This window comes from Cardiocondyla obscurior, linkage group LG23, assembly GCF_019399895.1.
Source record: "Cardiocondyla obscurior isolate alpha-2009 linkage group LG23, Cobs3.1, whole genome shotgun sequence".
Classification (NCBI taxonomy): Eukaryota; Metazoa; Arthropoda; class Insecta; order Hymenoptera; family Formicidae; genus Cardiocondyla; species Cardiocondyla obscurior.
Genome location: NC_091886.1, coordinates 2,120,076 through 2,146,273, shown reverse-complemented (window position 1 = coordinate 2,146,273; position 26,198 = coordinate 2,120,076). Strand labels below are relative to the sequence as shown.

Sequence of the window (26,198 nt, the reverse complement as noted above, 5' to 3'; positions counted from 1 at the left end):
TTCACTAGATACAGGTATTACATACACGATGATAAACCGTAAGAGACACACATACACACATGTCTCGGTTGATTTTGTTGCTCTGAATTAGCGCTCGCGATCACGACGTTCATGTTGAGAAGGTGAGAAGCACGGATCGGGAGTCTCGGAACTTTTGCAGTCTCGCGGGTTCGAGAATGAGTACGTAGTGCGATTGATAAATCCTTTCTCGTATTTTGCGTGTGCAATTATAGGACCAATCTGTCGCAGAACGATGACGGACGGCACCGGGAACGAAGATTCCACAGCGTTCAATTCTATATCTGGTAAGTCGTCCATCCATCTGTCGCGCGACGCCGGTTTTTGGAGGTTAGGTTTGTTGTCGCGAAACAGCGGGTTTTTTTGGATATGCTCGCGGATTTCGATGCACTACAGTTTGTTTCTGTCAATCACTCGATGCGTTCGGTTTGTCGCAGAGAATATCCCATTCACGTAGTTACGCAAAAGCAGCAATATCTCGACTGCTATTTCAGTTTATGCATGCCCCATGTGTTCGTAATTGTCATGAAAAGTTTCTCGTTTTTTCGAGGCGATTCTTAACATTGTAACGTATACGTGTTACAGATACGAGCAAAGCCAACACCAGTACAGCGGGTCCAGTAGTTTTATACGCGACCGCACAGGCATGGCGAGCTCAGTTTTATCGCAGTTTCACGCGCTCCGGTGTCTCGGAGTCGTCGGACGAAGAGGACGATCTGTCTCAGTATCAGTTCGAGGACGATCTAGAGTACCTCCGGTCGCTGGATCCGAGAGACTGGAAGGATCAGGATCATTACGCTGTTTTAGGCATAAAAGATATTAGGCACAAAGCGACAGAAGATCTTATTAAACGAGCCTGTACGTAAAGTACATCTCATACAGGAATGTAAGTGTAACTAATTTGAGCTTAACCTGTTTAATACATAATTTGCAGACAAATTGAAGATATTAAAACATCATCCCGATAAACGTAAAGCGATGGGCGAAGAAATTCGACCGGACGATGACTACTTTACATGTATAACTCGTGCATGGGAAACCCTTGGTAGTCAAGCAAAGAGGCGAAGCTATGACAGTGTGGATCCCTACTTCAATGATAATCTGCCAGAGGAGAAGGACTGCCGGAACAATTTTTATGAGGTGCTAGGTAGAGCTTTCAAAGATAATTCACGATGGTCTGTGAAGAAGCCTGTGCCACGATTAGGTGGTCCATTCACGCCACGTGAGAAGGTAGAAGAATTCTACTCGTTTTGGTATGACTTCGATTCCTGGCGGGAGTACTCATACCTCGACGAGGAAGACAAGGAGAGTGGTCAAGAGTAAGTACGACGAATGACAGGCTTTACTTCGAGGAAAAATTCAGCATAGTGTTTTACGACGAAATTGATTGCAGCCGGGACATGCGCAAGTGGATCGAGAAAAAGAACAAAGCCACGAGAGCGAAACGGAAAAAAGAGGAGATGACACGAATACGCACTTTAGTGGACATGGCTTACAATATTGATCCTAGGATAAAGAAATTCCAGCAGGAAGATAGAGACAAGAAGAATGCAATGAAGAGGGCAAAGCAGGAAGCAGCAAAGGCTAGGCAACAGGAAGAAGAAAGAATAGCACGAGATGCAGCAGAAAAAGAAAGATTGGAAAAGGAAAAGAGAGAATCCGAAGAAAGGGCGAAGCAAGATGCGTTGAAGCAGGAGCGCGAGGTTCAAAAGAAGGCGTTGCGTAAAGAAAGAAAGGCGTTTAGGGATTTTTGCAAGGCGAACAATTACTTTGCTGAAAATCCAGAAGAAAGCCTTCGACATATGGAGAGCGTAGAAAAGATCTGCGAGCTGTTTAAACTTGTGCAGCTAGAACAGGCAATGAAGAATCTTCTGACCAGTGGCAGGACTGCATTTCTGAACATTGTCGAAGAAGCTGAACGAAGAATCGAGGAAGAACGCCGCGTAAGTGTGATCAGCAACGATGCAAGGAACACTCCCGATAAGCAGACCAAGACCTGTACTGCACCCTGGAGTGAAAATGACTTGCAACTCTTAATAAAAGCAGTTAATTTGTTTCCTGCCGGTACCAATCAACGTTGGGAAGTAGTAGCAAATTTTATCAATCAACATAGCAGTTCCACCAGCGGAGTCACCCGCGATGCCAAGGAAGTTTTAGCAAAGGCCAAAAGTCTACAGGCAACCGATTTTAGCAAATCGAGTTTAAAAGAACAAGCAAATAAAAAGGCCTTTGACAACTTTATTGCTGAAAAAAAAAGCAAAGAAACTATTGAAGAAAGAATGCCAGCTGTTACGGAACGTCTAGATCATCCAATCGCGAATGGCACAGCTGCTGAGCCCAAGGAGAAAAAAGAATCTGCCCCATGGACGCCGGGTGAGCAAAAACTCTTGGAACAAGCATTAAAAACTTACCCCACAACAGTTCCAGATAGATGGGATCAAATCGCAGCATGTATACCCACTAGAACAAAAAAAGAATGCATGAAAAGATATAAGGTAAGAAAAAAAAACGTTACAAAACTTATAATTATACAATATACAATTTCAATATTTTATATAATATAAAATTAAATTTTGTGATAAAATTATTTGATCGTAAAGTTTTATTTTTTTTTTAATTCAAGAAATAAAAAATTATATTTGAAATAATTAAATCAAGCATTGTACTAGTTTAACGAATAAACGAATTATAATGCTACGTTCGCTTTCTTTTGTTACAGGAACTGGTCGAGCTCGTAAAAGCAAAGAAAGCGGCGCAAGTGACGAAATAATATTAACTGCACGCTAAGCTCGAAATTTTCATCTAATTTATTGAACTCTGGTTCAATTTTGCGATTTTGATAGTAACAACTGTTTCGTTCTTCGAAACAAATTTCTTCCCTAGAAAATTATTATTAAAGCAAAATTTAAGACTGGAAGACAAGAACTTTAGCTTACTCATTGAGTGCCAGTTCGCGTGCATTGTGCCTTTCTACAGCCGATACCTACACACATTAATTGCACGACCACAGAGAAATTCGACGTGTTTTGTTCAGTCGATTCCGCGGAACGTTTTATTTCTACCCGCTGTACATTTTGAACATACCTTTGAAGCCGTGCCGCTACTCTACCACTACTTCTATGAAGATAAAGCTTATAACTCAGGAGAATCTTGATAGTTTTTGGCAACCTAATCTTCACAATTGATCTACACTTCATATTGTAAGTGCTGTAAGATAAAGGAGAGCTACTATCGTCGGAAGAAAGAAAAGGAGGCAGAAGAGAACGCCAAACTTTATAAATAAACGGTAATGTTTGGAAATTGCCCGTCGATACTTTCACAATCCCGTTCCGTAAGTACTTATCCTTCATTTATCCTAAATATGAATCCTTTACGTTGCAATTTGTCTTGTTTTATGAAAATGATTTTATTCTTTATATGTATGAGAACGTTTTCTAAATCTTACGATTATTCTCTCTATCGTGAAAGTAAAGTAGATAATTTTTCTAGGACGATATGATAGGATTTCATGAGAAAATTTTGCTTTAATTACCGTTCAATTTTATTTTCTATTTTTCTCACTCAATATCTCAACATTCCAAGTTCAGAGTATCCCATATTAAAACACACGGTATTACACGCTGCCATAAATTTACGCGAACGGCAAAATATAATTCAGATACCTTCGACAAGTACGCAGTGTCTGCATGCCATTAAAATCTAACAGAGCAAATGAATATAATTATTGTGCACTTTTGTTGCATTATCATACACTCTGAATGTCGTCCCTTTTATTGAAAAGTTTCGCGTCCTTTTGTTGTATATACATTATATTCGACGTTAGTGTTGTTACAATTAATACTAATTCCTGGTTACTCTTAATTATATTTTTAAAACATAACTATTCGTAACAAATTAATTGAAAAACAATTTTAATACGGTAAAAATACGCGATTGGTCTTGCTAAATTCTATATTTTCCTCTTTTCGCGCATATTTATGAAAACATACATTTACATTTATGTCTATCTATACAGATTATTCTAAGTCGAGCAAAAAATATTTTAGGGCAAACTCCGACACGTCTTTTATGTCGGTTTTTTTTTATTATCTTTTCATTTATCTTGACCGATTGGAATGAGATTTTTTCCAATCGCAGGTTCATAATTTCCCTTCTGGTTTTAATTATGCTATTTTCGACCGCTTTTCCCTGATCTTTTTTCAGTCTCACGAAATGGAAAATATTGGTCTTTCTATACACAATTTACGATAAATTTCATAATAATATGCGACGTACATTTTTCGCATTATCAGTTTATTACGAATCATTATTGGTTATCGTAAACAGAACTCGACGCGTTTCGTTGTAAATTTTGTTCTATTGTAAAACCATATAAAATGATAGCCGTTAACAGAGATTATTATTAGAACGTTGAAAAATTAACTATTCTATTGCGCATAAACGAAGCCGCGTCCATCTCGCAAGCAGTTTTTCTTTTTTCTTTTTTTTTCCAAGTTTAAAATCGCGAATAATCTGTTCGATTTTTATTAGTTTCACCATTTAATCGTCAGATGATCGTATTGAAGAATCCAACGTCGATATCTTTTCTCTTCCTAGAATCTTTACTCGCACTAGAACTACCAATTAATATCTATTTTAACTGTTCAAACGTATCACGTGTATATCTTTGATAAAGAAGACGAAAGATTAAAATTAATATAATTATTCACATACTTAATCACAACAAAAATCGCGCAAAAATTTCAAAAAAATGCAGTTATAAATTTAATTAAAAAATTACAAACTAGCTATATATTTAAAAAGATCGATTGCACGGGGTTTTAATTGCTATGACAATTTTTATTCAGACATCATAAGATATAAACAGACTTCGGATTTTTAAACATTAGTGGTTCTGGACCGTGTAGCGCTCCATTTACTTTTTTTTAATTATTATTATTTATTTTTTCTGTTTCTTTTGTATCTCTTCTGTCTGCGAGAGACGAGAGGAACAGACGGCGTTTTTTATATTATCTTACAGAGCATATAAAATTCTGTCGCTACTTATGGTCGTGTTTACGGACCCATAGTCTCTGTAATTTACACCAACATTTACAACAGAATATTTTCGAGGTCAAGCTGATTCGACGTGAAACTTCGCTTAGCTCTCCGTTATTAAAAATTGCCGGTAAATCTCTTGTAAGCGGCGCGCATACCCCGACGATGAAACTATCGGGAATATCTATGAAGTGGCTCTTTATAAAGCTCTCTGTACTGTTGAGCATGCTTGAGTGAATGTAATTGTGGGTTGAAATAGGAGAGAAAGACAGAGAGAGGGAGAGAGAGTAAAGAGATTCGTGATTCAGATCGTTGCATGTTCGATCATCGTCACATTCAGTTTACATTTTACACAATAAAAACTATATATCGCGCGACTGTGTCTCCAAGAGGAAGAAAATCCGCGTACGCCTTCATTTACTTATTCCATTACGCCTCCGCCTCTTATTCTCGTTTGTATAGAGATTGCCATCTAGAGATATAATATATATTTATGTATATATATGTATATTAATATAATAATCTCGAATCTCTCGCAGCGCTAATTTTATTGGCCATTCATCCTCACGCATATCCGCGGAAATATACGCGCGCAACGGTGTTATGTATGTACACAGTTACAAATACGAATAGTAATATCTATATATCGTCACAACATGTCGTCAGAAGTGTACAACACACTCGCAGCTCTCTCTCGTCGCGCAATAATAATTCGCAATAATAGTTGTTTTACTTTGTCTAAGTTGATAAAAGTCTTTCTCTGGTCCGAAAGAAGTTACAGATACTTAGGCACTTGTTATCTCGTCTAAAATTTATATACGTATGAATTATGAGTTGCAATTATCTTGCTAGTAACCGGTAATCATCGGAATAAGGACAAAGAGAGTAATCAATAATGAGAACAATAAGCGATCATCCGCCGACGTATCTTTTATCCTCCTTTATCTCTTTACGACCCAAGTTTTTTATTTAAGCATTTTTTTTTTCATCCAACTTCTTCGTGTGACTCGTTTGTCTGTATAAAAGATAATTTTTAAAGTCCAATAGAAAATTGTGGTGAGTTGATAAAAAGTTATCACGCCAGACTAATCTTACAAGGTAATAATAAACGTTCTATAAAGCGTCGTAAAGAGTTAAAGTAGATGATAAATCTTGTAAAATAAAATATTAGATTACTGTAAAAATAGACGAATTAAGAAATGATAATTGGAGGATATATATTTTTATAAAATTTAATTTCTGAAAAGAAAAAGAAAAAAATGTTTTAACAGTTCAATTTTACGTATTTCTAAAAATTTTTTTTAATACCGATACCGCATGGAGTTTACGTTCTAAATTTTTAATTAATTGCTTTCTAATATTAAATTTTAAAATATAAACTAAATGTTATTTCATAATTTTTCAATCTATAACACAATAAGGAACTTACAATTTTGTAATTACAATTTTTTTTTTCTTTTCTTAATTCATCTATTTTCTACATGGAGTACCTACATTGTATCGCCCTCGATCGGGGCGGGTTGAATAAAAGAAAAACGGAGATCAAAGTTAAACAAGAACAATAGCAAATCTCTAGAAAATTTCTAGACGTGAACTCAATTCCGTCGGGAGCCCAGGTTCTGGAGTGCTCCGTCGATTTTGATCTCGCGATCGTTCGACGTTTAAAAATGAAGTTCCGCGCCGCGACTCCTGATCATTGTGATTCTCTGTCGCGACGAAAATACATCTTAAAAGTCTACAATATTTTTGTGCCTAAACGAACAGCAATTTGCCCCCGCTCGATCGTAACTCGCACGTATCTCGTCTCGTGAAAATTTCCACGCCGAGTTAGGATTCTTAAGCGGCTCTTGTGACTAAAAAGTGCCGGATGAACACCCGCGCTTGGATAGAAAATACTTACTCGAATGAAAATACGCGTCAACGGTGTCCATCGCGGGATGGACAACTCGAGCGATCGCTCATCGTCGCGACGTCGCTCTGTTCTCCCTCTTTTAAAACTAAGCCAGCATTTTTGTCTCTCGAGTGGCATATCTCAATTCGTACCTAACTACAACCAGACATACTCGGAACAGTTTATTAAGTCCTCTTAACGTTTTTTTTTTTCGTGCTTCTCGAGCAACAATAACAACAACAACAACAACGTCGATCGGAACCCTGCGTGGTCTGAAATCCACCAAACTCGTGCGATCAATTCAGATCCCGTTAAAGGTCTGTGATTTTTCGTAGTTACTTCATGTTAACTGACGATCCCTGTCCTTCGGTGACTACTCCCGACGAGAGGGAGTAGGAGCTTTTGGGCTACGTGGACGATGTTCGCGTCGCGGTGAGCTTCTCGCCCTGCTAGGACGGCGGCTGTCGCTGTTGTTGTTGCTGTTGTTGCTGCTGCTGTCGGCTACCGCGACGGTAGCTGGAAGAGTGCAGCGGACGATAGACCGGCTGACTCGGCGGCTGCTCTTGCAACGGCTGATAACCGATACCAGTCGTGGCCTGCTGCTGACCGGTCCACGGTTGCAACTGTTGCTGATCCGCGCCCTGCTGCAGCTGGTAGGTCAGCGGCTGGCCGCGTCGCTCCTGCAGGAGCAGTTGATGAGCGGCCTGGTCCATCTCCTCGCGAGTCATGTCCAGAGCCTCCTGCATCTCGCGGGACGTGTACCGTACGAAGTCCGGGTCGCAGAACTTGCCCAATCCTTGCTCCACTAGGACCTGTACAGCGATCGATTCGTCATTTTAACGTTTCAAATTATTCCCCTTTCGAAATTACCATTTATATTGAAACTCACCCGACCGACGAGACTCTCCGCACTTCCGATGACCTCAAAGTTCGGCTTTCGATCCGCGGGGCTTCCAGGCATACTGTGGGACAGGCGCTCTGCGCCGACGCTTCCGTTACTCTCTCTGGCCCAGGACACTGACGAACGAGGAGAGGCGTCAGAGTGTTAGCTCGAATCACGCCCTGCCTCCTTATTGCTTTCGATTTGCTTTTTGACTTTTACATTAGCAAGCATAGCGTACACAAACTGATTCAGTGACATACGAGTACTTTTTCTCAAGCTTCGCGAGATTAGTGTTAGATATCGAATTGCAGTTAAGAGTGAAGCATAAAGAGGGCAAGACTGTTAGGATGTTAGTTCGAAAGCTGATAGAAGCGCGTGCTTCGAGCAGCGGTTGACCACCTGAGCAACGCTTTACTTTATGTCCACCGTCTCTCTTCGTATGTTCTTTTTTTTTTTTTTTTGTGCTGATTTCCTTCGGGTGCTTTTATCGTGCAGAGGTTTGTTCGAATGAAAAGCGATCGTATTTTATGTATCAAATTGCTTGATTTGATAAACAGATTTTACGTGCTAGGCTTACTCGATTTTCATTCGATAAAATTATTAATTATTCAATTATTACATTGAATAAAAATTGTTACTAAATTAATTTTTCTTAATTAAGAATAAAACTTGTATATTAATTTTGTGCCTCGAGAAAAACACTATTTTTTAACTCGTGAAAAAAATTATAGAAAAAGTTATCAAATTATATAATAAAATAAAATTAATTTGATAAAAATTTTAACATAATAACGAAAGATCTGTCGATCAGGTTCAAGTGTGCATCGGAGTATTTTATTAACATAATATCAATCCTTTGCGATCAAGCTTTTAAATCTTTATGAAATGTTAAATATTTTTATTCCGTATTAATCAGAATATTATCCAATAACGATCGCAAAGGATTCAGATCGCGTGCTCTAGTCACCTCTGCCGTGGTAGGACGACGCCCGGTGTGACAAACAGGAGGCACAGACGCGCCATTGTCGCGAATCGACGTCGGCGAGAAAGCCGGCCACGGCAATCGCTTGGTTTTGTGCCATTTTAAGGCCGTTGGCGACGGTGCGCGTGCCGGAGCTCGACGACGTGGCCGCACCGGTCGCGGATTCCGCCGTTTCGGCGGTATCTCGCGATCGGAAGCTCGCCGGAGCCGACTTGCCGCCGGCAGTCGCAGCGTCGCGACGACCCTTGGACCGGCGCTTCGACCGGCCGCCCAACACGGTGACATGGGGTTTCGCCGTCGTGCACCGTGCCATGCCACCCTCCGAGTGCGGGTTCCACCTGGCGGAATCGCTCGATCCGCTTCCAGTTGACGTATCCTCATCGTCGCAGTCATCTAGGGCTGCGTGCGAGGACACGGGGACGTTTTATCAGTAGGGCACAAGCTTATTCGCGCCTATTTCACGCGATTTCAATTAATCTTATTATGCTGGCGAACGCGATAAGTTTAACAGAAAGATAACGTAACGAAAATTAAGCCGAAACGGCATCTCTCTACAACTTTACAGATTTCATTCATTTGATGTTTCATACATTTTCCAATTTTTTTTATCTTTTTGCGATTCGTTTCTGTATGCGGATAGCTTCGACGATTTTTTTCTCAACGCCAGCACAACAATCTTTACGGCCGATTGACGCCGAAAATCCCGTACCGTGGTTGCTCCAGACTGCGCAATCGACGCAGCAGCCCCGCGACGCGTAGGTATAATAACAGTTCGTTCCGTTTGACGAGGAAGCTGGGCTTGAGCTTGTCGCGGTAGTCGAGGTGTTCGCGCTCGTGGTGCACGACGCGGTGATCGTCGTCGTCGCGACGCTCGACCCGTTCGTCGTGCTGGCCGCCGCGGATGCTGCTGCGGTGGCTGCGGTGGCTGTCGTCGCTGCCGTTGCTGCCGCTGCAGCGACGGGGGTGTGCACGACGGTGTCGGTGCTCGGGGTGTCGGTAGACGTGGACGGTGGATTCCGTCGCGGCGGAGGCGTCGGTGGCGTCAACTGCCGCTCGATTCCGTCTTGAAGACTGCACGAGCGTCAACACGCGAGGTAGGACGGCGGAAGGAGGAAAAAAAAAAAGCACAACGGCCGTTCTTAGTACGTTAATGCATAAACACTTTGCAAATACGCGCACCCCCGAAAGCCTCGGAACGCCTTTGTCCCTTCTTCGCATTTTGGCTCTTTTTATTGTTTCCTTTATATATTTTCTAACGAATTTAATTATTAAAAATTCCTTTTCATGAACCATCTTGATATGATACTCGATTTAATTGAAAATAATTTGGAAAATAAGTAATATTTTAAAGGAAGTTTTAATTTACGTTGATATTGCTTGTGAATTTGGATTTTTGTCGAGGCATTTGAAAGCGCGCAACAGGCATTATTGTTAATGTATAGCGTTAATCTACAAATAGTAGTAGTACAAACAACATGCGATCAGCCGGGCATAAGTTATCACGCGTAGGATCCAAACGCATACTGTTTTTGCGGCCCACGCCTTTGCAAATCCGTTCTCGTTTAACTAGTTTCTATACGCATATGTGAACCTCATATTTGATTTCTTGTGAAAGCGTAAGTTAAACGAGATTCTCGAGGCGTGATTAGTTAGAGATACATGCAGTTCGCGCAGAGCAAGCAATGCGAATTAATTAATAAAAAAAAATTGGAAAGCCAGCTACTGATCGCCCTAACTTATCTTACCATGTTCGCTATTGGGATGGAGGAGAAAGTTATCCCTACCCGATCCACTGAAATGGTACGATAGTAAACAGAAAACGAAAGGGATAATGAGAGACGTTACAAATCAACCCGGCAAATCTAAGAGGCAACTTGTCAAGAGTGCGAAAAAATCAGCTCAAGTGACATACAATTATCGAAGGATTAAGAGTCGCTTTTCTAATTTTTTTTAAATTATTTCATGTGCACGTATGTATTAAAAAAAAGAATAATAAAATAAAAACGATATATAGCTTTCTTAACATTTAATTTCGAAAATTATTTTACGGGATATAACGAGCCAATTAAAAAAATAAAAACAATGAGCGTTCTACATGCACTGATGTTATACCGAGAAAAAAAAAAGAAATAAATAAGATCCTTGTACGAAAAATAGTCGCTATCGATTACACACGGATGAGACATGATAGTCTAACGAAAACTGGACACTGTAATTATCGTTCGTTCGTTCGCTCGCTCGCTCTGTACGCGTTCTGTACTTACTCGACCACTTTGTAAGACTGTTGCGCCGGATTGCCGAAAACAGCGAGCGGTCGCAAAGGGATGTTCTCTTCGGCGCCCGTCAGTCGCAAATCAGTTCCATACTGATTCATCGCGCCGTCGCTTAGACCACTGCAATAATTTTTTTACGCATTAGTATATAATTAATAATTAACCCTATTAATTAAGTTGTTAAGAAATTAGTCTTTATTTTTGTCTTTAACGCGCTGTAGTTTATCGATAAAATTATTAAGAGATAATTACCCCGCTACATTTGGCACAAGTTGATGAGCGATTTGTTTGGTGACATCTGCGACGGCAGTTCTTCTTAATGAGGCATAGGGTAGAAAATCTATGGAATTGGTCGGGGAAGCCTGTAAAGAGAGCTTTCGATTAAAAACACAGTCGATAGGTCGAGATTCCATGTTAAAACGTTACGTACCTTCGCAGTGGCAGAATTGACCTTTAACGATTTCGCTCTGTGGAAGCCGTGGTGTCCTTTTCGCATGCTGGACCACACGCTGCCAAAGAGTGAGTGGTTTCTCTGGAGATATTAAATAATTATTATACATATATGTAATATGTTGTAAAAATTATTATTATATTATAAGTCTTTTGGAGTTTAAAATATGACGATCACTTATCTTACCCTGTGCATGGGTTCCGGATTGTCGTCGAGAAGTTCTTCTAAATTACCAGAAATTGCGCGTTTTAATTCGGGGCCAGCTTCGTGCAACGTTCTCAGCCCAGCCTTTTAAATCAAATTGCAACGTTATACATATATGTATAGAATACCCAAGTATATTATAATCTTAAATTCCGATAGTATATTGTTTCAACACAATTTTTTTTCTACTTAAGAAAGAAAACTCACTTGAAGAGTTACAGTGTTGTGACAATCCCTGTCGCCGTCCTTCATTTCCTGTTCTTTGCGTTTCTTGAATCGACGGAAGTAGTCTTGGATGAGGAACGTCGCGTAAAATTTGCCGACCGTCACCTCGTCGTCGACTACGGAGATCGATTCGAAGAGTAAATTTAATTTCGCGAAGGAAAACAAGTTTTATTTATGAGAAGACGCTTACCTCCGGGTGGCGGTACAACTTGGTCCAGAAGTCTCGGGCTGGTCCTCTTCCAGATCTTCTTGATCACTGCCCTGAGTTCGGAATTCGCGTCGTCGATGTTGCCCTCTGTTTTAATCCTCAACGATGTCCTTACGACGGCGAATAAAGTTGCGTTGAACAATACCGTGCCGTCGCTGTTCAGCGGCATGTTCATCGAAACGAGTCTCTGAAATTTTTAAATACATTATAACAATTTCGTTCATTTTACCTTTGATTATACAATATTATATAATATATAATACCTTGCAAGCCACTCTATGGGGACATAATTTTCCAAAACCCAGAGGCGGCGATATTTTCCTCAGCAACGTTACCACATCTAGATGTTTAATCCGTCCCTTAGCATCGGGATCGTACTCTGACCACAGACGAATAAACTCGTCCAAGTGGTGCGGTCCGAGAATCGACCAATCTCTCGTCAGATAATCAAAATTATCCATGATAACGGCGACAAAGAGGTTTATGATCTGTGAAATATGCATATTATGCTTAGACAATTTATTAAAGATTTAAATAAAATAAAATTAGTGCAAATTGGAAAATTATCGAAATAAAATCCGTACTTACGAGAAACGAACAGAGCACGTAGAAAGATATAAAGTAGGGAAATGCCATATCCGACCCGCAGCTTTCTTTATCGGTTTCATCGCTTTTCGAGTCACATTTAACGTTCCCGGGTTGGAACGAGCAAGCCATCATTATTTCTTGCCATCCCTCACCTACGATTATAAACATTTGGACGATTATTTTTTTATTCGCTTAGCATTAATGAATAATTATTTTACAAATAAATATCCTATTACTTTCATCGAGAAAATCGTGTACTGATTTATTGCTGAGCAAAAATTAATTTAAAGATTTTAGTCGTAATCCTGTTATCTTCTCCAATATTTTGAGCCAAGTAAAATACATTACCTGTCGCCGATCTAAATAGAATCAAGACGGCTTGTGGGAAGGACTGGAAATTATTATTACGGTTTATATCCGTCGTGTCGTCTATCGCGATCTTCCCAAAGACCTGAAAGAGAAGTTTATTCGAATCAATATCGCTTACGTATTTCAAACACGTTTTTTTAACCGATCGATACAACTTACCTGCATGCCTATCACAGCGTAAATAAAAAAGAGCATTATAATGAGAAGAGCGACGTAAGGCAGAGCCTGAAAGGACTTGATAAACGTCCACAAAAGTGTTCGAATACCCTCCCCTCTGCTCAGTAATTTGACCAATCTCATTACGCGAAACAGCCTGAAGAAATTGATGGAAATGATAGAGGATCCAGGCTGCAAGGATGACAAAATGTGTTTGGTAAGTTTTACTTTTACCTTTTATATGTAATCACGAATATTACCTCGGATACTCGATCAAAGTCGAGCGCAACGGATACTCACGTTAACTTCTGAATAAACGATATCGATGAAACTTCCGAGCACGATAATAAAGTCGAATACGTTCCACGCATCGCCGAAGTAATTCTGCAAGTCAATAACGTGCCCACATAATACACGAGGTAAAAATTAAAGTTTAAATTGAAATTAATACACGTTGCAAATAAAATATAATAAAAACCCGATAGAATCGCTAGACGGCGAGCTCGCACCTTAAATCGAAATGCAGCCAGCTTGAACACAAACTCGAGGGCGAAAACGGCGGTGAAGATCATGTTGAGAACGTCCAAGATTTCCGTGTAGAGATCCGGCTGCCGATAAAATTTCATCGCGAGCGTCACGGTGTTGATCATAATCAGCGTGAATATCGTGTACTCGAACGGCTGAGAGGTGACGAACCACCAGACTTTGTACTGTATTCGATGCTTCGGTATATATCGACGCACTGGCTTGGCTTTCAGCGCGAACTCGATGCAATTTCTCTGCAGAAAAAGAAAAAAAAAAAATTAATAATAAGATCCTCGAGTGATCTCAAAATATCCGAGTGGAAATTGAGTCTACCTGCCTAGCAAAACTGTCCAGCACTCAGCCAGAAATGTAACGCTCATTATCTCAGCTGATAACGAGCTAGAAAAGCAAAGATATCTAAACGTTTCTCGCCGCGTGCTAGTCTACTGTTGTGTTCTGACCTTACGCAAAGCTCGACTGCCGAATTCACCGGGCTGACCGTCTGACCGGTAGTGTGAGCACGTGCGTGTGTTTACATCTGGCCAGCACCTTGCGCTCGAAGTTCGCAAGGTGGAGGACGCGCGGGCGGCGAGAACCGGTTTGCCCGGCGAATTCGGCAGTCGAACATTGCGTAAAATCAACACACAACATATACTGTCTATGTCTATACGACTAGTACGCGGTGAAAAACGTTTAGATATCTAGTTTTTTTAACGAGCCATTAACGAGTAATAAACGGATATCAGAAACGAAACTCGGAATAGATAGACGAATTTCCACTCGGGGCAATTGTAATGAAATTAAACTCGGGTCACCTGATTTTTATCGAGCTCGCAGTTTTTGTACTCTTGTTCGCCCTCGTTCTGGAAGGTGACGATAACGAAACCGACGAAGATGTTCACCATGAAGAACGCGATTATAATAATGTAGATAATGTAGTAGGCGGCCACTATCGGTCGAAAATTATGAATTGGTCCATGATTTTCTTTGTTCGAATCGATTGACCACTCTAGTAGTCTGTCAGCAGACACGAGAGACAACGTTAGCTTTCTTACATCTTACATTTGAAACTGCAGTACTTATTCAGCCGCTTTTTAAATATTTTTATCAACATTACGCATTTATCAAGATAACGTACAAAAAATAGAATACATGTCGACACAAAGAATAACAAATCAAAAATCAGTAAAGTAACAAAGAAGAAAAAATATTAAAAAATTAATTTTTAATAGAAACTTTGTTTGCATCGACATTGAGATTACTGGAAAAGAAGAGTTTGCGTACACTTTTATACTGCGTTTAATGCTTTCCGATGGAAATCGGAAGAACAATGTTCTTTGAAACGAAAGATATACTTACGACGGCCAGCCTTCGAAAGTCGAGACTGTAAAAAGCGTCAGCATCGCCTTTGCGACGTTATCGAAATGAAAATGATGCTGTTCCCATATTCTCTGTTTCACGACCGGCCTGTTAATATTATTATCTTCGAATTCCAAATAAGTACCCCTAAAAAGAAAAGATTTTTGCACCATGTTTCACTGACAATTAATTTTCAAAGATATTTAATAATTTTGTACGTCGCACGTTTTCTTAAATTTAATATTATAATTTAATTATATTATAACAATTAATGTATTATAACAAAATCAAAATCTAATTATAACAATCAATCGAAATTTATTTTATAACCATTAACGTGAACAGAACTTACTGGCATTCGCTCTCCAGCATTTTCGACGCATCGTTGCAAAAGAAAAACTTGCCCTACACAATTTAAAAAGTCCATTAATTTCGATCGCCGTTTACGTGACCGTTAATACGGGATTAGAATTTACGTAACATGTTAAAGCTGCGGACGACACGCTAGCGTTCTTGAAATTCAATTTAATGCCGTTCATTAGGCTAAAACGATTACTCTGCGCAAATAGTTGACGCGCGCATCGAGCGATCTGTTATTACAAATTAATCGCGAAATATAATTAGAAGCCCGATACGTAAATTACCGCGTACTTTAAATGTTTAATTAATATTACGCGGTAGGTAATGCAATCGGTTTTTGCCGAAAGGCCTCGGTGAGCCTCTCGATATTAACTGAGCCCTTCGCGTTGAAATTAAAAATCTCAAAAATCACCAGCATGACGGGGTTACACATCGGTTATGAATCGGCCATTCTTGCGGTAGCATTTTTTCTTTTTTTTTTTTTTATTCAGCGGCAGCAACAACGAGACGTGATCGAGCAAAGTAAGAGAGTGTTAACGTGAGGCATAAACGTGGTATGGAGGAAAAAAAAAAAGAAACATTCCCCGTCTGCACGTGCATACATATGTACAACAAGGTACAGAGCGTTGCGTGAAGGTACCTTCGATGATTCTGCGACCACGGTTTGATAAATAAGTAAGCGTTTTGTCGTACTTGACGGTACAACGAACACTGACAACGAGTGCATAAGCACGCTGAGGGAAAGGTGTCGGTGAAATGGGTCCCTTCGCCACCCTCGCCTTGGAGCCTGCGTCGCGACCATGTGGACAGAGCGAGAACGGTGCAATAATTTGCGAGGAAACACTCTCCCTTAATATCACGAATTTCCGCCGTTACGCTAATTAACTTGTCCGTGCTCGTTATCAAATTTTAAGCAAACATAAACGACGTACCGAAGTCGTCTCTCTTGTAATTCTTAAGCCGATGGCGTTAGGGAAAGGATTTACTGCTAGAAAATTAAGATTTATATTTCTCTTTTGATAATTGATACAAAATGTAGAATTGAAATTATATAACAGACTTGTAAAGGTCACGTATTTGGACTGATTGTGAAATAATTGATGTGTCTTTAAAATAAATTTATCGGTCAAATTTCACATGAGTTCCGATATGCGCTAAAGCGTCGTTTATTCGAGATAATGTGTCATTTTCCAAAAAGGGATGTTTTCAGTGGGCGCTATTATTGCACCGTAAAGGTTCGAAGTGCCGGAATTTATAAACGCACGTGCGTAACTCGCGCCCTGCAACGCTCACGGCGATATCGTCGTATCTACATATGCGACCGCTCCATTATCCGTCGACATGGTGCATTCGCGTGGGCTCGGACACGACATGGGAAAAAAGCACGAACAATGGGTCACTGTGACGCGTCAAATTGTACTAATTGCCACCTACGTAACACGGAACTAGTGCGGGCCAAAATAACGAAACAGATTGAAACAACAACGCAACCACGTCCACCCCGTTTCCCACCCTCAATGACAGCGGCTCGTCGCAATCGATTTTGCAAATCGCCTCCCCTCCTTGTCCATTCTTTTCCTGACTTCTTCCATCGTTTTATAATCCATAATTGCTTGCAAGTAAAAAAGCACAGGCGTCGTACGTGTCTCGGCTCGTGCAAAAGCAGCACTATGATCGTATTCGCGACACACACACACACACACATAAGTATATATATGTATATATATGTATATATATACATATATTTTTTTTTTTTTAAGTTAAATGGTTTGCCGAAATAGACATGTATAAAAAGAACACTTGTTTCTTAGATTTTTATATTTAATAAAATATTTAAGAGTAATCGAATCGATTCCGGACACTCGTGATATGTTTCTCGTTAGATTAATGTAGCTGCACGCATACTCGCGATCGAGATAGACGGGAATGTGAAAATTTCGCGACTCGTAAATCCGATTACCGTCGCAAGCATCTTCCTCACCTCGCGCCAAAACCGTTCGCGCGTTTTCGCATCCGGAACAAATGTTATCCGAAGTTTCATGCAACACGTAATATCTGACTGTAATCCCTATTAAATACTCTTGTTGGCGAGTACATTTTCGTGATGCAAGCACTTATTTAGTTACATTAAAAAGCGTTACTCGGGGAAGCAGAATGACAGTCTTTTTCAATCGGAACTTAGAGTTTCACCTAAATTTTCAATTTTTTAAAGACGGAACGATTGGTCCAAATATCAAGTTTTAAACAATCTTTACGAGAAATTGTGCAGTCGCAAATGTGATTCCACTTCCACCACGTTGATATGAATGTATGTAGCAAAGACGACAGAGAGAAAGAAAGAGAGAGAGAGAGAGAGAGAAAGAGAAAGAAAGAAAGAGAGAGAGAGTCTCGCGCAAAATACGGGAGTACGTCGGAAATTTCTGCATGTACATTTAAGGTGAGCTACCTAATGCGTCTCGAGTCCCCGATCGGGCCTCGCATGAATAACTTCAGTGCTATTTCATACTTTGCGATTGTGAAACACACATCACTGTCTTGCGAACATCTGTGTGGATCTCTCTATGGCTGCTCGAACAGTCTATCTTTCATCTAAGCCCTAAGTTCAGCTTACAGTCTCTATTCTTCCTCGTGAAATCGTGTGAGTCGTGGAGAAAACTGGTGTCTTGCCGTGACAAAGCGAAGCGAACACAATTATCGTTATAAAAAAGGCATCATTAATAAAAGTCACATGAAAAAAAAAAAAAGATCCAAGTCGCTACGAAACTGTCGAGCTTATCGATGAACGAAAAATTCTTTGTTAACAATTTTTTTAATTTATTAGTACAATTCGCCATAACTTAACCGATGCTTTTTTTATAGTTAAATGCCGAGCGTTGCTTCGTTCTGTCACGTTATCACGTGTAACTCGTGGTTTCGGTGCACGTGGACGGCCAGCATGCACTACGACTAAAGCTTCATTCTCACATACAGCGAAACTGGCATGCCTGATTGAGAGGGTGTCTATCCTCAAACGAGGTGGAGGGGGGAGAAGGGGGTGAGGGAAATTGCGATATATGATATGCGTATCGTTGGTTGTGTGACGAATAAAATATACAAAAAATATATAAATATATATTGCATGTCGACGTATATAATTATACAATCTCGCCTGGTTTTTCTTGGTTAAAAGCGTTATATTGTTAATAACAGCGTTACCGTGCTCAAGGGTGTCGTGAAGAAAAGAAAAGGAGACAGACACAGTACAGAGAGAAAGAGAAGATACATCGATAGCAACGAGACACATGCATATATCCCGTGGGGTAATCCGTCATCGTTTCTTTGTCCTTCCGGGCCGTCAGGATCGCGCGCGATATCACGATAATTAATGATCGACAGCGCAATGATCGATATGCGCAGATAATCAAATATCCCTCGCACCGGGCGGAGATAATTTAACAGCAAAAGGAACCTTTCAGGAAGGAAGTTTCCTTCGTTGGAACGTGTCCGTGTAATATCATTCGCCACGTTATTACATTAAGCTTTACAACGAAGTTGCTTCGATACTGTAAAATGTGTCTTGCTGCTGATACGGTTTCTCTCGTACGGTTTGGGATGAAATTAAACGGGGAAAAGGGAGGACTTTTCCGACATACACTTTGGCAAACTTTATGCTTCTATGTCTTTTAAATGCCGCGAGAAAGTAATGTTATAAATTAATATTTTTCTTTGCTCGAGGTTGAGTTTCAAAAATGCAGGCAGATCTTTAAATAATTATAATATTGCAAATGATAAATTATTTTTTTTTTTTAGGTACATTCTTATTTAACGCTCTTGTGTTCTTATTTTTACGTGAGCAGTAAATAATTCTTTGCGCTGAATATATTTTTAAAAAGTAATAAATCCGAAATCGCAATAAAAATTTTACTTGGAAAGGATTTTATTTAGATTGTACGATTAATATTTTACGATTCAGCTTGACGGTCATTACACACTATTTTCCGCCGCTCTTCGTATTTCAGTTAGGAAAATTCGGTCGGGTGGCACTCTGCCGGAAACTTATCACCGTCGTCGTGGGCGACGGAAGTGAACGTAAGTGCAAGGAGCGACAGAAATAGAAAGAAAATAGGAGGGCGAGGGAAAAGGCAGAAAGATAGAGAGACAGAGAGAGAGAGAAAGTGGTAACGCAATCTCGTTCGCTTAGTAAGCTTTCTAAGTGGATGGCTGGATGTCTCTTTACCTTAAACAGCTGTACCCCGATAACAGCGAACATGAACTGTAGGAGATAGGTGACCAACATAATGTTGCCGATCGTTTTAATGGCGACAATCACACACTTCACTACGTACTTTTTCACGTAGCGTTTTCGGTTGCGGACGAGCAGGGCGAGCGAGCACAGCGGGGAACACGTGGGGTGGTGAGAGAGTGAGAGAGAACAAAAAAAAAAAGAGTAGCATTAATTTGGGGCGGCCGGGTATCATCACTCCAAAGGGGGCTGGGGCAAGAGGGGGTGGATTTTGGGGCCGTTTGGATGGTGGAAGTTCTCGCCACGATTTAATAATTTTTCTTTTTTTCTTTTCTTTCTTTTACATGGTCCTCGCTTAATTATCTCGTTCGCGATCTTAGTCTCTCGTAGCGTTTAATCTCGGATTATCTTCTGCGTTTAGTTCGACTTGTTTTATTCTGTCCTATGTAGGGTGTCTATTTTTTATATCGTAGTTTTTTTTTTTACACGACGATCTTTGAAAAAATCACGCATTTTCTCTCTGTTTTCTCTCGATTCCTTGGAGCTCTCTTTCCCCATGGAGATCTTCGATGTTTTTTTGTTTTCTCCCTTTTTGTCTTCGGTTTCATTTTTTATCCCTCTTGTTCTCGTCACGTGAAATAAGCCCTCGCCATCCATCCAACCCCATCAGTGCTCGATGCTTTTTTTTTCTTAGCAATACACTTACGGGACTTTCAGACGGGGAAATCACGGCGTTTCCTCGAAAGTTGATTTTACACACGCGATCACGAGCGTTGCTCGGTTACATTCGTGGGATCGTGCAGGATAACGCCCGTTCGTGCCGTTTCTCGGTGAGATTCGTATTCGCCGTTAGTATACGTTATCGTTTCGAGTGTATATCGCGAATCTCGAAGATTGAAAGTTGAAATTAAATCTCAGAAATTCCACGAGAAACAGAATCCAATAACATGGATGTTGCGGCAATATTATATTTACGTTTCGTTCATTAATAATGCTGTAAATATGTAAGTACTTTTGTTTCAACCCTTTCATTTTTCATGATAGTATATTCTGCAGTATAAAACGTCTCGTCGTAAATATACTTTTCACCGCATTTCTTTTTTTTTCCATTTAAATTTAAGCGTCGTATGTTTCTCGCGCAAAGTTGAACGTAAGTGGAAAAACGCTGTTTTTAATCTTTCGAGAATGAAATCGAATAAAGCGCGGTTTCCCATGGCGACAATCGCGTCGCGAAATTGACAAAAAAAAATCTCACGACTCTCCGCTAAGCTATCATAAAAATTTAATCTCGGACTCCGGCCAGCATCACACGCGGCATCGATGTCACAATGTTTATTGCCTCTTTTAACGCCTGCACAAGTGTTACGTCGTGGTCACAGTTCGCCTTTAGGGCGCATTTTCACCCTCTCGCACCCCGCCGAACGAGAACTCGAAGCCAGGCGCTTGCGAATTAACTCTCGCAGAGCTAGCTTACGCTTAGCTACTTCTGTGACACCCAATACTTTGTCGCATACTTGTGTATGTACGTGTATGTGCGTGTGGAGGAAAATGTGATGGTAGGGCGATCGATACACATGAAACTACGAGCGAAATATATATATATATATGTATATATATGTATATATATGTATGTATGTATGTATGTATAGAGAGAGAGAGAGAAAGAAATATATATATATGTATATAGGTAGATAGATAGATAGATAGATAGAGATAGATATAATGTCGGACTGAACGACTTGTCTCCCTTAAAATTAATAATCAGACCAAACTAATATACAAAGATAGTCTAGTATGTCAACTATTCTACTGTCTCCTATATTACTTCGTGTCTCTCTTTATCGAACTAATAAGCGCCGATTTTCACATTCCGATATCCTTAACCAATTACGCGAATATCATTTTCTTATATTACGTACGTCGTGTCTAACGGCGAAAGATCGTATCCTTTATCGAGCGAAGAACCTTAATATCCCTTACGAGCGATACTCTCGTTCACGAGTGGTTAAGCTCTGACTGGTAAAATTAATAACACTTCTAGAACTTGGCGGGAAGAAGCGAGCAAGGTCGATAAAAGATCAACGCGATTGCAGAGCGATTGATCTCAAGAGTTCCGCGGTATATAAAATTTACACCTGACTTAGCCCGATCGACGTTGATTCTCGCCCAACTCTTCCATCAAGCTCGCCTAATTCAGCTCCGACTTTATCCAAATTTGTCAATCTTATCGATCTTCGACTGCCCTGTTTAATCGCAGCAGCCGAACGTTCCCTTTGATGTCCTTATCGAAAATTTTGATTAATAAAAATTTAATTTCAACAGCCATGACGTAGTTGAAGACACAGTCGACGGTCTGCGATGTCGTAATTTCTATTTTATTATTTTCCCCCCCGTTTCTTTTACCGTTCTGGTAACAAAATGTCTTACGGCACACTCGTAATATTTTACGTTCGAAAGATGAGATAAGTCGCGAGATAAAATCCGAACGATCGGGATCGACTGTCAAGCCTACGAAACGGACGGAGAAGGGAATTGCCGTGGTGCTTCCTTTTGCAGCAATTATGGGTCTGTGCACGCGTGTAGGGACCGTTTTTTTTTTTCTTTTTTCGTGACCTTTTCCCCTTTCGATATGTCCGACGGCGAAGTCTCGCGGCGAGTGGAGCTTTACGAGAAAATAGTGGCCTTTTCCTCTTCTCCTCCACCTTTCTCTCTCGTGTTAATATAGCGTCACACCACTGTAATGCTTTAGCCGGCAGAAGCATGCAGTTTTCAAACATCCTCTACTACCACTCTTAAAATCACGAAGTCTGAATAAAATCTTTTTTAAATTTCTTCTTTCTTTTTTTATAGATGAATTTTTTTTTTATAGATGTACGTGTGTGAAAATAGAAAAATTATTGACGTTGATATATTCTTCGCGATCTTGTTCTTCTATCGTGCATGAGTGTATGCGTGATTATGTGTACGTGTGCGCGTTTTTCCTTGGAAATTATAAGCGCGCGTTTAGAAAGGTCGGCGCCGCTTGAACAACATTGAAGGATTGCGTGGGCTAATTATAATTATAAATATAATTAAGCTCAAACGAGGAACGTCTTACGTAAAAGTTTACAAAAAAAAAAGAGAACAAAAAAAATATTTCAAGAGAAAAGTTCGAATATTTTTTTATTCGTGGTAGATTTTTCTCGTCTGTAAAAAGAGTGTGCGATGTAATCTACCAAGTCTCGAGCAGCAAAATTTCATGGTGGCGAAAAGAAAGAAAGAGAGAAAGAGGAAGAGAAATGCGTAATATTATAGAGCAGGTATTACAGGTGTCCAGTTGAAGAGAGAAATAAAAAACGAAGAAACAAAAATCAATGCCGAAAAAGCAAGGACATGTTAAAATTTGCATTAATCCGCTTTTTCTTTCTCATTTCTATTTTTTTCTTTTTTTCTTTTATACTCTACTGTCTTCGTTTTTAAGCGACCGTCTCATCTCCCCCCGGGAACTCGTCTACTATAATTCGTATATTAAATTACATCGGCGTGGCACGATTTACTATGATAAAAGAATAAATGAAGTAATTGAGCTGAATCAGTAAATTCAATAACAGTGTGAGCCTTCAGTTAATACATATAATTAAAGTAAAATCATTAAAAAAAAATTTAAGTAATTGAAATATTACGAAGGCAACTTAAAAGTCGAGGTTTTACAGCAACAAAACGACATACAATAGTTTTCGTAAATAATAAAATTTCTATCTTTTGTTTTTTTACGGCTTTAAATGAAATCGTGTATATTCATGTATGTTTAAAAAAATCCACGAAGCTGCAATATTTCTCGAACTTTTTATTAGTTTTATTCAATAGTTTCGAAACGAAAACAATCGTTTTTCCTTCCTTTTTATATGTTTCTAGAAATAATAACAATTTTTCTTTGCTGCGAGTATTCTCGACGAAAAAAATTTGTTATCAATGATTCTATTTTAATATTTTAATTTTGCAGTGCTATTTTAATATTGTAGTTTAGTAATGTAGTTTCTAAAAAATTTGTTTAGTGTTGAAAAAGCATGCATATATGTTGAAATTATTTTTATCGTGATTTAAGATCAAAGGACCATGCTGTATACCTCAGGATATAATATAAATTTTAATATAATCAAACATTGGTATATAAAAACTGTCACTAAGATACTTTTACACCAAACCCGAGAGAAAAAGAGTGAGAAGAGAGAGAGAGAAAGAGAGAGAGAGAGAGAGATATGCATTATTTCTATTGTATTTAAACATAAAGCGAAAGTATAACGTATAAATAAAATGATTGGCTCGATGAAGCCTTTAATAAATTCTAAATAAAATTTACTCCGCGGGGTTCAGAGTTTTATAAAGTACTTAACCCGCATGGCCTCGGGCTACATACTTGATACAGCGATATAAAATTCAATGAAACTCATTACTCAAAATTATGATAATTACGTCAAGAGAAAATTTATCGCATACGCGACGTATGCACTTGCTATCGATAAAAAATTCTCTTTTCTACGTCGCACACTCGAAAGATTTTTTTAAACATTTTAAACCGGAAATTTAATTTTTGGACACATATGTCGTTTAAAGAAGTAACATAATATGTTGGACTACGTCGATGTAAAATCTATTATCCAATAATAAAGGCAAACGGTCAAGTTAACCGTCGGCAAATTGGGAGTTTTGACATGAACGATTTTATGTATGGTGAGAATAAAGAGCACAATCGTGGTCCCGGTGAGAGGTTTCGAGGCGAGTGTCGAGACAAGAAATCCAATTATGAGTACGTTAGACGCAAAAGACAGCTTGTTTCAGAAGGAGGAGGGTACCCGAAGGTGTATCTGTCGGAGGAAACATTCGCCTCGTTCTGGCGCTCTTCGACGATTATTTTTCCACGTACGACACGGGTGCGCATCGACCGTTGTCAACGTCGGTGTTTGAGACATAGAAGTTCTCTTAATTGGACGGTGCGTTCGTTAATTCTGCAGCATCGCTTGGCTCGCGCGGGCAAGCGATCTGACACCGTAATAGCGAAATAAATTCTCTGCAAAAGGCTTCCACGATCACTGATAAAATTTATTTAAAATACACATCTACGCGTGTGTTATCGAGTGCGCGAAAAAATTTTGTGCGTGCGTTTGAAAATTTGTAAAAAGCGCGGTGCGGAAACTTGATGAGAAGTACGTAATTATCATGGGAGAAGAATTAATTCGATTGTAAAGCGAAAGCTTGAACGTGTTATCGTCAGCCTCGATTTATATTTTCTCGGAAAGCAAAAGAATTCGGGCGAATTTAATTAGTCGTAAACGAATCACGATCTTTAGATATAATTGCGTATTTTTTTTTTTCTTTTTTCTTTTGCAGCAAAGCAGAAATAATCGTCGAATGAGCTGCCGAGATACGAGCAAAGGCGCACGGAAGTGAACAGTAGTCGTAAAAGTAGTAATAAATTTTGTGATAGTGAATTAAATGTCTGCATTAAGAAATATATGAATACGTGATGAAAATGAAAATAATGATAATGGATTTTGAAACATAGAGAAAGAGAGAGAGAGTATGTATGTGTGTGTGTACGTGTGTGTGTATGTGAGAGAGACAGAGAAAGAGAGATAGAAAAAGAGAGGTGAATTTCAAACGAGAGGGTTTTTAAGGTCCTTGTAGGATATCGACTGGTAATATTATTATGCCACTCTAATGTGTACTATAAAAGGTTCAGAGAACAGTTTTTCTTGGGACCGTGTCGGTATCCGGGTCCGATAATCCTACCTTAAAAAGCTGTACGCCAATGACGGCGAACACGAACTGCAGGAGGCTGGTGACGAGGACTATGTTTCCGATAGTCTTTACCGCTACGATGACGCACTGTACTACGTGCTGGGTTCACAATATTAATCACAATATATATTCACTCTTCATGATAGAGAGATGAAAAATACGCGTGCCGCGCCGAAATCAAACTTATTTCGTTTCTTTTTTTTTTTAAACATTTTTGTCAAGCTCGAGCGATTTACTCGAATCGCGAAAGCGATCTCTTCTTTGTAGAGCCAGCAGAATCTTGATTTTGTTAAAATTTTAAAGAGATACTTGAGACGAACTTCTCAGTCAAAGCTAAACGTACGTCTTTTAACTTTTTTTTTTTTTTTTCAATATATGGACAAATTTATGGAGATATCATTGCAATAATTTCGTATTATGATTAGGGAGGTATTGACGATAATAAGATTATATCGATACCGTTAAGTAAGCTTTCGCGTAGCGACGAACGGCCGCACATTTGCTCTCGCGTAGAAAGAATGAAATATCTCATTTTTGCCGTTAACAAGATTTTTCCGATGTTAGCTCGGCGCTCTTCCACCATTTGTAAATAATTGCAATTCCGCGTACGCCTGGCGTTCAACGTCAAGCTAACGAGATCGACTCTGTAATCTACAGCTGGCTGTGTAT

The 26,198-nt window shown here is 39.5% G+C and overlaps 2 protein-coding genes across 8 annotated transcripts in view; one reads left to right on the top strand and one right to left on the bottom strand.

Annotated features, from left to right (window-relative positions):
* The first annotated feature begins 84 nt into the window (after nt 1–84).
* Nucleotides 85–3,318, top strand: LOC139111337 (dnaJ homolog subfamily C member 2). 2 transcript variants are annotated; one of them, XM_070671573.1, is made up of 6 exons: nt 85–180; nt 250–305; nt 604–876; nt 953–1,337; nt 1,412–2,513; nt 2,738–3,318. In XM_070671573.1, the coding sequence occupies exons 2-6, from the start codon at nt 254–256 to the stop codon at nt 2,786–2,788; spliced, it is 1,863 nt and encodes a 620-aa protein (XP_070527674.1). In that variant the 5' UTR covers nt 85–180; nt 250–253; the 3' UTR covers nt 2,789–3,318. The 2 variants fall into 2 exon arrangements, with proteins under 2 accessions (XP_070527674.1, XP_070527673.1); XM_070671572.1 differs by having other exon boundaries at nt 97–305.
* A 1,518-nt stretch (nt 3,319–4,836) lies between these two features.
* Nucleotides 4,837–26,198, bottom strand: part of Ca-alpha1d (Ca[2+]-channel protein alpha[[1]] subunit D) — a 56,411-nt gene continuing 35,049 nt past the window's right edge. For 2 of the 6 annotated variants that reach the window (XM_070671565.1, XM_070671566.1), the window contains 20 exons: nt 25,521–25,628; nt 15,522–15,574; nt 15,170–15,316; nt 14,626–14,827; nt 13,795–14,064; nt 13,586–13,669; nt 13,289–13,477; nt 13,109–13,211; nt 12,761–12,912; nt 12,436–12,660; nt 12,155–12,359; nt 11,947–12,080; nt 11,722–11,823; nt 11,515–11,616; nt 11,337–11,446; nt 11,076–11,204; nt 9,521–9,882; nt 8,797–9,210; nt 7,836–7,963; nt 4,837–7,758 (listed from right to left, as the gene is read on the bottom strand). In XM_070671565.1, the coding sequence (XP_070527666.1) occupies nt 7,396–7,758; nt 7,836–7,963; nt 8,797–9,210; nt 9,521–9,882; nt 11,076–11,204; nt 11,337–11,446; nt 11,515–11,616; nt 11,722–11,823; nt 11,947–12,080; nt 12,155–12,359; nt 12,436–12,660; nt 12,761–12,912; nt 13,109–13,211; nt 13,289–13,477; nt 13,586–13,669; nt 13,795–14,064; nt 14,626–14,827; nt 15,170–15,316; nt 15,522–15,574; nt 25,521–25,628 (3,582 nt within the window). In that variant the 3' untranslated portion in view covers nt 4,837–7,395. Of the gene's footprint in view, nt 7,759–7,835; nt 7,964–8,796; nt 9,211–9,520; nt 9,883–10,556; nt 10,604–11,075; nt 11,205–11,336; nt 11,447–11,514; nt 11,617–11,721; nt 11,824–11,946; nt 12,081–12,154; nt 12,360–12,435; nt 12,661–12,760; nt 12,913–13,108; nt 13,212–13,288; nt 13,478–13,585; nt 13,670–13,794; nt 14,065–14,625; nt 14,828–15,169; nt 15,317–15,521; nt 15,575–19,745; nt 19,854–25,520; nt 25,629–26,198 lie in introns of all 6 variants that reach the window. The other 4 variants (XM_070671568.1, XM_070671569.1, XM_070671570.1 and 1 more) reach the window with 4 other exon arrangements.